The 13487-nt window shown below is 32.0% G+C and overlaps 1 protein-coding gene across 13 annotated transcripts in view; it reads right to left on the bottom strand.

Annotated features, from left to right (window-relative positions):
- LOC127738350 (spectrin beta chain-like) overlaps positions 1 to 13487 on the bottom strand; it is a 55398-nt gene that overhangs the window by 27317 nt on the left and 14594 nt on the right. For all 13 annotated transcript variants that reach the window (XM_052249537.1, XM_052249541.1, XM_052249542.1 and 10 more), the window contains exons 6-16: positions 9283 to 9398; positions 8451 to 8563; positions 6997 to 7184; positions 5759 to 5941; positions 5137 to 5394; positions 3913 to 4217; positions 2680 to 2924; positions 2274 to 2474; positions 1704 to 1820; positions 1353 to 1430; positions 379 to 543 (exon numbers count right to left, since the gene is read on the bottom strand). In XM_052249537.1, the coding sequence (XP_052105497.1) occupies positions 379 to 543; positions 1353 to 1430; positions 1704 to 1820; positions 2274 to 2474; positions 2680 to 2924; positions 3913 to 4217; positions 5137 to 5394; positions 5759 to 5941; positions 6997 to 7184; positions 8451 to 8563; positions 9283 to 9398 (1969 nt within the window). The remainder of the gene's footprint in view (positions 1 to 378; positions 544 to 1352; positions 1431 to 1703; positions 1821 to 2273; positions 2475 to 2679; positions 2925 to 3912; positions 4218 to 5136; positions 5395 to 5758; positions 5942 to 6996; positions 7185 to 8450; positions 8564 to 9282; positions 9399 to 13487) is intronic.

Here is a 13487-nt window from a genome sequence, read left to right as displayed (position 1 = left end):
TATTATGTTTCAATCTTTTCCTGTATCCATTAATCAATTTATTCAAGGAATTAAGTTTTGCATGAATCCTAGAAAAAATAATCATGTAAAGATATTTTGATGTATATATAGAGTTTTACAGCAACAGCAGAATTTTACTCCATTCTTTATACGTCATAGTTCAAATAGTCATTTTTTAATGGTAAATATGAACTGCCAAGAAAAGTCCTAACCTTACTTCAGGTTGAAAGTCTATATTGATCCATTTATACTTTAGAATACTGAGCTGATTCTAGTTTTTATGATAGTACTGTTATAGCTATGCCTGTTAAGCTTAAATCTGTAACTGATTATTTCCAAATCTACATATATAATAATACAGATAAATTCCTATCAAACCTTTTCATCTATCCATGTTTCCACACCATCAGATTCATTGAAGAGTTTGTACAAGGACAAAGCATCAAGTAGTCTCTGTTTACGTAGTTTGGCCAATTCTAGTAGTTCTTGGTAACGTTTGTCAACCTGGCTTAATCTAGCAGGTACTTCAGGATTCTCCAAGTCCTATAAAATGATAGTGATTCAGCATGTAGTCAAAAGGCAAACATATTTTGATAAAGATATTCACAAAACTATAACAATAAACACTGGAAATTACATGAACATTTTCTATAATGGTAACAATAGTGCAATTATTTGTAATGCATTTTCCATAGGGTAACAGTGGTGTTCCATGTTTTACATGTATTTCTTGAAGACTTTACAAATTAGAAAAAAAAAGGGTAGCCGTTCCTGTTACTAGAAATGTCAGCATTGTATAACAGCCAAAAAAATATATATGGTCATGCGGCAAAAGTTGACTTAAAATGGAGCTGAAAAACGTCTATTTTTTTTTTTTTTTGGCTTAATCAAAAAGACCTTTTTTTAATTGCTCCTACATGCAAAAATTGACTATATTTTCAATACTTTGTAAAGTATGAATTTGATTTTCTGGCTTTTTTAAATCTAAATGGATAAGCTTTCGATTAAAAGTAATTCCAATTCTGTATCATCTAATCGAAAGCTGTACACGATTCTATTCTGAGTACTATCTTGGGGTCAAAAGCTTGCCAGTAAAATGTAAACAAATAATTGCACTCTTGTAACCAAATGGATTATCTACAATTTGTTTTATTTTGGTCAGTTTTATATCTCTCTCATATCAATAAGCAGCGAGAGGCTTACAATTTTAAAAACTCTTTTTTGCAAGACAACTGTCCAATCAAATTTTTTTTGCAAGACAACTGTCCAATCAAATTTTAAGACATTTTAAGACATGGAAAATGATGACCACATTTGATGACAAGCCTTAACTCAGTTTATATGAATCATACCTCTTCACCAAGACTCGCTGCCTGTTCATGTAGGGCTTGTATTGTAGATTCATAATTCTTTAGTTCATCCGTCACTTCCTAAAAGTAAACATAGTATATAGTAGAAGTCACATGATATGAATACATTATAATTGACCATGAAAATAATTTTTCATTTATATTCATGACTCCTGTAATTCAGACAAGAATAAGGTAGTACAAAACATAAAACATAATTAAAACATTTTACTTTTTCATCTTAGATGAGTAACTGGCTAGTTCACTTCTATTTGACATGGTGAGAATGTAATGTTCTGAATCTTGTACCAATGTATATGTAAATTTAATTAAATACTTTGGTAATAACATTACCTTATGTTTCTTCAGCAATGACTGAACACTGGCTTCATCCTTGCCAACATCTTCACTGGATACCAATCTTAGTGTATCCATCATCCAGGCATCAACATCATCTGCATCAGCGAAGAACTAGAAAAAAATTTAAAGATTTCAGGATTTAAAAAATCAAACTGAGTACCAAATGATTTGGCGGGGATGGGGGGATGTAATTTAGATAGCATTTTTATCAAATTGAATGCAATGCAGTCAGTCCTTAACCTAAACCTTAATTTGTCATGAAAATGAGATGACTTCTATAATTGGATCTCAATGGTTTATTGCAAATCAAATCTGAAATATGTCTTTGTTTATTTTTTTTATGAATTACATCACTCCTGACCTTGTGAACCTAATCTGTGACCAAGAATTACGCTGACCTTGTGAACCTAATCTGTGACCAAGAATTATTTCATTCTTGCAAAAAGTTTTCAATCAATAAATGGTCATATATTTTGTAAATATTAATGTCTATGTGTTTAAATGTGTACTTCCAGTTCTAATTGAACTTGCAAATTCCTTAAAATCTGACCTATTGTTACCTACCTGGTAGAAGTCGACAGCCTCATGAAGCCTCTTCTTTCGGAATGCAGCTAGATCCATCAGACTATCCCACTGTTGGTTGATCTCATCTATACGCTGCTGAATCTTATCAGCTCCGAAATTTCCCGCATTGATGAGATCGTTGCCAATTTGTAAGACAGATTCCAAGTGGGTATGTCTGGCAGTCATCTCATCTTCCAGGGCCTGAAATTTAACAACAAAATTTAAATATTTTTTGAAATATATAACATCAAAACAATTTTCTATCTTAACAATCAAATTTTATTGATAGTTACTGTTTAACATGCATCTCTTAGAGAAAAAAAATCAATTACATTCCTGTTGAATAAAATGTGTCCATAACCTTTAATATTTTCCTTTTTGATTTGAAAGTTGAACTTATCAATACCTTATGTTTATTGAGAAGAAGATGAACACTGGTGAGGTCATGACCCAAATCAGGTGATGACATAAGATGTTCCTTTTCTCTGATCCATCCCTCTTCATCTTCCATATCCCAATAAAATTGCCATAATCTTCTTGATTCCTCCAGGCGAGCTCTACGTTCAGCAGCTAAGGCTATCAATTCATCATATGCAGTGTCTAAGGTGTTCATACGTTCCTTAATTACTTCCTGTTCACAGGGACGATAGCCTGTCAAAAAATTTGTTTTTAGTTTCATTTGTCTAAACAATTTTGATGATATAAAAGAATAAAGCAAATAGATATTATATAAACCTAGCATTGAAATTCCAAGAAATATACATTATGACCTCTGTATTTTTTTTTTTTAGCTATATTGCTATATTGGTTCAGTTGTAAAATCATCAAATGTGTAGAATATTAAAACTTTTTTTTTTTTTACAAACATGCTAGTATGATGTGGAACATTATCTTATGGTTGTGGCCTGTTATTTATTTCTTGCATGAAGAGATATTTCTCGTATTACAATTTACAAAAAAGTGATATGAAAATATGCGTTAATTTGATTGGCTTATTCGACATCATGAGACGATATTACGACATTTCCGTTGGCTATTTGTTAGGTTATTGATAACTTTCAAAGGTAAAGACGATGTACAATTCGTCCGTGGAAACAGACATATGTGCTTTCTTCAATAATATACAAAACACTCACACTTTTCAACTGACAATCTTCATTTTGTCATATTTTATTACATTCTGAAGTGTACAAAAAGTTTTAAAATGTCTGATGTTAAAGTTTGACATCGTAAAAGGACATGACGTCATACTGGTATGTGCAAAAGACTAGACCAACGATTCGCGGGTTTTTAATTCAACACAATGAAAGTGTTGACCATAAGAGAAATAGGTTTAACAACTTGTGAGAATTGGATATCGCTTGATATCAACTCTCGTTATTTAATTCAAATAGTAATAATAAACTCGCCAAAGGCTCATTTATTATAATATTGAAATTAAATAACTCGAGTTGATATAAAGTGATATCCAATTCTCACTCGTTATGAAACCAATAATCATCCTGAATTCTTTCCTCTTACTCCTTAAAATTGTGAAATGAGATAAGTTCAAGCTTCTTAATTGAATGTCCATTTTAGGATCCAACTTGGATTAAACAAATGGATTTCCATATTCAAGATACAACAATAAAGTATTTACCTCCAACATCTGAGAAGTCACCATCAACAAATCTGTCAGCTTGTGTGTTGACTGTTTTTACTCTCTCTCCTAAGACATGAATGTCAGCTTCGATCAGACTGTGTTTTTGTAACAGATCATCCACACCCATCAAATGTTTACCATAGTCCTCAGATAACAACCTTGCCTTAATTTCTTCCATCCAATCCAAAATATATAACATTTCTTGGAAGATTCTCTGTATGCCAAGCGAAAGTTCCAGACGAAGACGTCTGGCTTTGAGAAGTTCAATCAAGTAGTTCCATAATTTCAGTACATTGTCCTTTCTGAAATAGAAAAGCAAAATAATGGTCATAAAACAGTAGAAGTTTTTCAAAATATGCATCCCAGCAATACACCCTCTATTACAGAACCAATCAAGTCAATTAGTTTCTGCACTTTCAAAACCCTTTACACAAAAGGAAAAACTATAATGGTTCAGTTAAATGCATTTGAGTGGTATAATTCTATTTTTCTTAGTTTGAGGGTCTACAAATATCCTGCGTCTCACATAGTCATCTAAACATCCATTACTTCCCTCACAACATTAACTAATTGCAAACAAGAAGGGATCAAATTGGACCTTAAATCGAATGCATTTAACAAAGCATTAACATTGAATCTATGTAATAAAATATAGCAGTACTTGTTTAAAATGTTCCCTTTCCATAGGTAATATAGCCATATATTGTCAATTAATTCAGTTTAATGCCAAAATTACACAAAATCTTTACTTTTAAGTCTCGTACATTTACAAGAAATAATATGAAGTACAAACCCCTATCGTGTGTTTTGTGTTTATATATTCCCAGGCTAAAAATTATTTTGGGCAACTCTAATGCTTTGTGTATACAGCTTTTGCTGTAATAAATATTCCTGAAATTTGTCTACTCCTGACAAACCATCCTTATGACATCACAATAAAATTGTCTCATTACACATTCATTTTTTTACAAGTTTCAAACATTGTGATTAATTACGGAAAATACCATTTTTTAACTTGGGTAAATTGCAGTATAGTTAAGCCCAAAACGTTCTTTTTGTGACCACCTCTTGTGTCATGTTTTCAGAATAAAGCTATCTCATGGCAACTTAAAAACCATACTGCTACTATTTAATTTTGTATGCACTTGATATTTGAGGAACAGTAAACTGTAAATGTGTCATCTAAAATACTGTACAATGTACTAATAATGTATTAAATACCTTGAATTTATTCTATCAATATCATGGTAGGTTTCTTGTTGTAAGTCACTAGCCACAGACACAACAGCTTGAACACGTTCTTCATAAGCATAAATGTCAGTCTCTATTGCTTCATGTTTCTTTGTCGCAGCCTCTACAGCAGCCAAATCAAAGCCAAAGTTATCTTGTGACACCAGACGTTGATTTTCACTAAGCCATGTTTCACGCATACCAGCTTTTCTATCAAATCTAGCAGCCAACTGTTCCAATTTCTCTTGTCTGAGAATATAGAATAATCCATTTCATTCAAACATTCTAGATAAGTACTTAAAAAGTCATAAAAAGGTTGCATTCAACAAAAAGACTTCATGCATTTCCTATGGATCATCTCAGAAGCTTCACTAATAATTCTCATGGTAAATAAAAAAAGTAATTCTAATAGTAATCTATTTCTAAGATATACTTGATCCAAGGCACAATTCTAATTTGCACATCTTAACCAGACTTCATAGCGTTTTCTTAACAGAACTTGTCATTTAACTGAAATGTTGTATCCACATAAACTAACATTAATTTAAAGGTAATCACTAATATATTTTGTTTTATATCTAATGTATTTTAAATCTTAGAAACAAATATTTACCTTATCAATTCTTCTCTCAAGGCCAGTTCTCTTTCATGTTCTGATTTTTCTAGTCGGTCCCAGGCTTTGTTGATATCAGAGATCAGTTTACCTTCTTTTGGAAGGTAAGGTTTCTGATTGTTTGCTCTCATTTTACTTTGGATAGTAAACAACATTATTTCCAAGTTTCCTTTTTCATCAAACCTACAAGAACAAAATGAGAACATGCATTAAATTTTTCTTATAAGTAACCAAACAGCACAAGTCCACAAAAAGTGACAGGGATAAATCAGTCAACCGATGCACATTAGGACAAGGATCCCAGCCCTCAAAATTTGGCCTGGACTGACAAAACTTTGATAAGTGTCACAGTTGTTGCTACTACAGGTATAAGCATTCTTTCATTCTGTTATGGTGGTTTGCTAAAAAACACAGGCTGGCAATTTCATGGTTGCTTCACTGTAAACTATCTTAAACCTGTTTAGTTACAACCCTGTAATCTGCTTACAAGAACCAATATGGTGTGTATCTTAAGACAATATATCTCCACTCCTAACAGAATATAGAAATAATTTTGCTTGTAGAAATTTAAAGCTGAAATAGTTGTTAGGTAACCAAATTAATGAATATAGAATTGACAAATCTTGATTATCACATTTGCAATCTGTTTTATAGCATAGTAACAAAACTATTTCTACAAAGTAAATCATACACCAGATACAGAGATTACAATCTAGAGGCTCCAGTTTTCAAGATGATAGGCAAAGATGCAAAAATTGGGGAAAAAATCATTTAAGGGCAATAACTTCAAATAGGAGTCGACTAGCGATTTCGATCATGTTGACTTACTTGTAGATCATGGCTTGCTGATCATTTTTGTTATTTGAAGTTTCTGTCCATCTGTTATAATTTTCGAGATAATAGGCAAAAAATTTTAAAAAAAAATGGTGAAATTAGTCGTTTCAGGACAATAAGTCTTATAAAAAGTCATCTGACAGTTTTGATGTTAAAAGATATTAGGAAGATCTCACTCATCATTCTAAACATTTTTGCCTTTGAGCCAGATGAGCTAAAAAAGCAGTAACTCCATATCAATTATATATTGTGCTTTCCCACTCATAAATTTTTCATTGCCTATTCAACGGTATGTTAAGCATTTGTCTATATGGCCTACTTCTACTGTTGATATAAGATGGTGTACAGCAACAAGTTACATTTCCTTATTACTATATCATTTCATTTCTTCACATGATTCTTACTTCTTTGGTTTTTCTCTGGTTCTGTAGGTATTAAATGCTGCCAACTGTTGTTGAACACCATACATAGAATTGGCAAACTGTCTGTCATTTAGAATAACAATGGTCTGTTCTATCCAGTCAAGGAGGTCAGAGGTGAAAGTTTCATACTCTTGCACAGATCTGTCAGAATCCAATGCATTATCGATTACCTGTAAAAAATATTGAGATAATTGTTTTATGCTTCTAAAATTTTGATGTATCAATAGAAAATTGAATTGTGATGAATGTATATATTGTTTATCATTTTAATTTGTGTTATGATTTATATTTTTTTCCATCTGAAAATTGTGTTGATTTTAGTAAATTCTATTAGTAAGGAACAATTAAGCAAATTAACTTTATTACTTCAAACTGTTTAACCCCACCACATTTTGTGCCTGTACAAAGTCAGGCTATCTTGATCATGTGTTGAAAGTTGTATTCCTGAGGAGTTGGGTACTGATGGTTGATCATGTGTTGTAAGTTGTATTCCTGAGGAGTTGGGTACTGATGGTTGATCATGTGTTGAAAGTTGTATTCCTGAGGAGTTGGGTACTGATGGTTGATCATGTGTTGTAAGTTGTATTCCTGAGGAGTTGGGTACTGATGGTTGATCATGTGTTGAAAGTTGTATTCCTGAGGAGTTGGGTACTGTTGGTTGATCATGTTGTAAGTTGTATTCCTGAGGAGTTGGGTACTGATGGTTGATCATGTGTTGTAAGTTGTATTCCTGAGGAGTTGGGTACTGTTGGTTGATTATGTGTTGTAAGATGTATTCCTGAGGAGTTGGGTACTGATGGTTGATTATGTGTTGTAAGATGTATTTCTGAAGAGTTGGGTACTGATGGTTGATTGTGTTGTAAGTTGTATTCCTGAGGAGTTAGGTACTGATGGTTGATCTGGTCTGTTGTAAGTTGTATTCCTGAGGAGTTAGGTACTGATGGTTGATTGTGTTGTAAGTTGTATCCCTGAGTAGTTAGGTACTGATGGTTGATCTGGTCTGTTGTACTGTGCAGTATTTTTGGTGATTCCTGTTATCCCTTTTTTTATGTATCATTGATACTGTACTATATGTTTCTGGTTGTCTTTTTTACAACAGAACTAACTTGGATTTGTTACTACTTGTCCAGTATAACAGGTCTATAGTATTATAGTACAGTTTGTTCTTGGGTATAAGATCTTGTCTTGGCTGTGGTGTTACAGTGACTAGGTAGGTTATTTAGTGATTTCTATCATCAATATTTATGAATATGATGTAATGTATGTGTTTAATTGCAAAAAAACCAGTGTTTTTATGGGATTTTTTTTTGGAGAGGGTGGGACTATCTTTATTTCCACTACATTGTTTTTGTTCAATTTAACATCCTTAATCACAACTAGACCTTAAGTGGTTATTAAATCTCATAATGAGTATTGCACTTCCTGTAGACACACACCTTCCCTATTCTCTTTCCTTGAACAGATTCAGCCTTCATCTTTGAGAAGTAATGGTAATATGTAACAACATAAGTAATAATAGACTTTTCATCAGGAAATTCAACATTGATATCTGAAATGAAATGAAATATATATTTTTTTCTGTTAAGGTAGCCCAATTTTGTTTAAACATCACTTTTAGCATAGTACCATATTAGTTTTGTGATTATTATAAACTTCTTCAAGTCAAACATGGCCGCCATGAAGTGGCTAAGTGTGCTGAATGTAACATTTAACACCAATTATCTATCAATCAATCTTAAAAGTCAAAACAGAAACAATCTTGGTTCTGCATTCTTTTTTAAAAAAATTTTTAATTGCCCACTGCTAACATGGTAACAACATAAAGTGTGTAGTAAAGGGGCAGACTTATAGACAAACTTGATTACAAGGACATTTTCCGAACACCTGTTGCATTGCAAAAAATTGTTAATACTTTTTTCAGCATACACAGATTTCTGCACCAGGTTGCATGATGTATATAAACTTGTTACAAGTTATTGTTAAAGAAAATGTATATAATCTCCTCATGTGGAAATATTGAGCATTGAATTCATATATTAATCTTTTGATTTGAAGATAAATGATTTCAAGGTGAAAATTAAACCATTCTAATCCTTTCCAATAGATACAGCTTATCTAAAATTCTCAACATTGACTATCAGCAGTCAAATCAAACAGTGCTATCTGCTCATACTACAATCTATCATATTTTTATAAATCTTGGATCCAGGCCAGAAGTATTTATAAAAATTGTCATGAAGGTGTTATCTAATGTGTTCTCTGAATTACCTTCTGGGTCAAGAAGTCTTGTAAGACCAAGTTTGTCTTCAGCCACTTCAAAAGCATTGTTAAGGTTGTACAAGGCATTAGATTTCTGTAATTTTTCATACTGGATTAAGTCAGGTCTGAAAATAAAAGAAAATTTCCATTCATTGATCATTTATTAACATTATGTAGTCTTTTTTCTGTTTATTTTTTCCTCTCTCTCCTTTTTGTTTACATTTAACCATTTTATTTGTTTACCAAGATTCTTATTTCATTCATTATTATAGTTTCCCTGTTACATTGATTGATTTTACAACCTCATAAAGGGAGACGGCTACTTTTTCTTCTTGATGCGCACACACTGTTTTTTTTAATATACTTTAATCTAAATAACATATTGTAATAAATCAAACAGTTTAACTAAACCCACAAAACTGATTTTTTTTTACATTTTATTGTTTGCATTCCATAAATATCATAGAGTTAAGTCTCATTATCAATACAATTTTATCTACAAACCAAAAGAAATTATCAAAGAAATAGTGTGTAACAGTAGTTTTTTTTTTTTATCTATTTCAAAGGAAATCATCAATGGTTTGCTTGTAAACCTGTCTTCAGTTCTCTAAAATTAACTTAATGAAGCAACATGATTTTTGTATTAACCTAGCAATGAATCACAACTGTTATTTATCAATATTTCTCCTCTAAGTCAGTAACAGATTCAGCTGCCAATATGTGAAATCATACAAGTGGTAAATCAGTACAGATTATTCATTAGTAATCGGTAAATCAAAAATATATGATAGAAAGCAATCTTTTTTATAAGTGCAGTTTTAGATCTTAACAAAAGTGGATGTATTTTTAACTTCAATAAAACATTTTTAGCACTGATATGTGACCAAATCATATCTAATGAACATGTTTTATGTCTACCCTTCAACAATTTTTCAAGCATAGTTAATGTTTTGAAAAGAACCAACTTAAATTGACAACTGTGGGCATTTGCCATTTTTCAAGTTCATTTCAATTATGCAATTCTTCCATCGAAGAAATACATCACTACTGAAATGTCATTCTTAAATTTACAAAATAACAAATCAGATATTACACATCAACTAGTCAAATTTCCGCACCAGTAGTCAGTCTCAGTCCATTAAACACAACTATATTCAAAGAATTTATACAGTGTGAATTATCAACCCACTAGATACATGTAATATGTTTGGTTTAGAGATTAAAGTTTCAAGGGTTTATTTCTAATATTATTAATACTCCTTGAATAAATGATGTTAAATCCTTTAATAAGTTTATTACCACAACTATGGTATTATATGATCAGTAAAATTATGTGTTATTATAGGGTGTTATGTGGAAGATAAATAATTAGATCAAATAAAAGCTCCACATCTGGCACAAAATCTGATGGCATGTATCAAGACAAGATACAATCATCTATTTCTGGTAATTGACACATCCCTCTGGATGATTCAGTTGCCATGGAAACAAAATTACAAAACAGTAAGAAACATTCCACAGATATCTATCAGTAGCATCCCCCACCAGGTGGCTTCAGTTTTAGAAATATGGGCTACATGCCAAGGTTAATTAAAGGGGCATGGCATAAGTTGTCAAACTCCAACTATGAGCTCAGCAGGTCACATGGGATCATCAATAGTTATAGATTGTAATGCTTTACCCTATCAATACTGAATAATGAATCATTCTTTTAGTCAATCATTATGATAAAGATCAGGACTTGGGCTGACCTTTGGCTAATCTCTTAGGAAATCACTGTTTTATTAGCTAGATTTGCATATGTTTACTTTATAGTTTCCAGATTTACCTCTTTATCAGAGAAGAATGAGACCATAAGTGGATTTCAAGAAAAGAAGATAAAAACTCATTTAACCTAATTTCTAATATAACAATAAGATGTGAGCACTATTTTAGCTAATGGATAGGATATATAAACTTTTGCCCATTTTTACAGTTCAACCCTAAATATAATTCATTCTGTAACAAAATATAAGGAGTTACTATATTTTCATATCTTAATTTTCACAGTATGATATATAATGGCTTATGAACAAGTTTTAAGGGTGGAGTTATGTTACATACTTTTAACAAGAGTATCAGATGCTTCACAATTACTTCTACAGTAACAGGTTATCTAGGCTATAGATATATTTATAAATGTTTTTCTCTTAATACTTTTTTTATCCTTGAAAAAAAATGGTAACCTGGGAAATAGACAATGTCTATTTCAGCTGCAGGATTATCCTTACAAACCATTACTAAAAGGCACATGTGAAATTTTTGAAGGCAATACAACAAATGAACCTTCGAGATATATTTTTATCTCAAATATCAAAATGTTTGAAACATTAAAATCAAAGTTAAGTATATCAACCTATTCTTATTTGGACTCCTACAAAAAACTTTCTATCAATACAAGTTAACACCTACATATATTGTTTATAGGTAAAATAAGGTTATAGAACAAGGTAACTGTATGTCTAAGATGTTATGCTGACAATTACGCTGTCACTTCAAATACTCCCAGGGCATTCATCCATTCACTTTTTATCAAACAATGTTTTGTGGTATTTTATCAGGTGACTGACTTGAACACCAGTAGGAAATGACCTTTAACTATTATGGATTCATCATTATTTACGGGATACTAATATTCATGGATTTAATGTGTAAAGGTGAACAACCAATTTAGTGTTCAACAAAATACAACAAGAATGTGTCCATAGTACACAGATGCCCCACTCGCACTATCATTTTCTATGTTCAGTGGACCGTGAAATTGGGGTCAAAACTCTAATTTGGCATTAAAATTAAAAAGATCATATCATAGGGAACATGTGTATTAAGTTTCAAGTTGATTGGACTTCAACTTCATGAAAAACTACCTTGACCAAAAACTTTAACCTAAAGCCGAACAGACAAACGGACGGACGAACGAACACACAGACCGAACAAGTAAAACTGTGAGCTACTGCTCACTGATGATACCCCCGCTGAAATATTTCGGTAAACAGGAAGTTGTTGAGTGATGAATCTGAAAACGCATCGCACGGTGTAACTTACTTATATATACCCTGAAACCAAATTTCAGAAATCCTTGTCAAGTAGTTCCTGAGAAAAATGTGACAAAAATTTTCAACTTGGCTATCATGTGTAAAATAATACAAGTGTTCGGTAAACAGGAAGTTATTGAGTGATGAATCTGAAAACGCATCACACGGTGTAACTTACTTATATAAACCCTGAATCCAAATTTCAGAAATCCTTGTCAAGTAGTTCCTGAGAAAAATGCGACGAAAATATTCATGGGACGGATGGATGGACTGACGGAAGGACAGACAGAGGTAAAACATTATACCCCCACTTTTTTAAAGCGGGGGTATAAAAACATAATGCCCCTCTTCTATCGTAGGTGGGGCATAAAAATTTAAAACCTTGAAATCAAGTATCCACATAGCTAAATGATTCCACAGTATCTTACAACTCTATCTCTCTTGCATACACAAACAAACACTGTCGGATAGAAATATAAATGCAATGATTTTTGTAGACATAAAGTGATAAATGAATAATTTATTCTGTGTAGGATATAGATTCAAATTTCCATTTCCATTCATTGAAGTGATCAACAGCATGCATACTAACAACCACAAATTGAAATTTTCACGATTCACCACACCACACCCATACATGAAGTATTCACCAGTGTTAAACTGTCTATTTATTATTATTTCATAATAACTCATGTACTTTATTCAAGGTCAATATTGCACATCGATTTCATGCTTCAATGGGCAACGCCTATGTAAAGTCTAGTGCATAGTCATACGGATTATACAGTAAACAACCTCCAATTCATTTGTAATTCAGTTAGTCAGCAATAATTTTCTCTCTAGACTAAAATAGCGAGGGAATGTGCCCAGATGATCAATATTGTATGCTAGTCTATTATCTGACTGTTGTTCTAGGAGAACATTGATTTTTCTGTTATAATTTGAAAGCGTCTTTTTGGCATTCTGTAATTCACCTCTTAAAGCTGTAGCCAACTCCTCTTGTCTATAAACATCTATAAATATTGAATATGTTTACCCACTGTCTGGTAGAAATTGGAAGGAATGTAAGTGGAGAGCTTAATATTAATCCTGGTGCACTGAGTTTTTTTACAGCAATAAAACTGGTTTTCTAACATTAAT

The sequence above is a fragment of the Mytilus californianus genome, unplaced genomic scaffold (assembly GCF_021869535.1).
Source record: "Mytilus californianus isolate M0D057914Y unplaced genomic scaffold, xbMytCali1.0.p SCAF_4, whole genome shotgun sequence".
NCBI classification, from domain to species: domain Eukaryota; kingdom Metazoa; phylum Mollusca; class Bivalvia; order Mytilida; family Mytilidae; genus Mytilus; species Mytilus californianus.
This window is presented reverse-complemented; position numbering and strand designations above follow the sequence as displayed.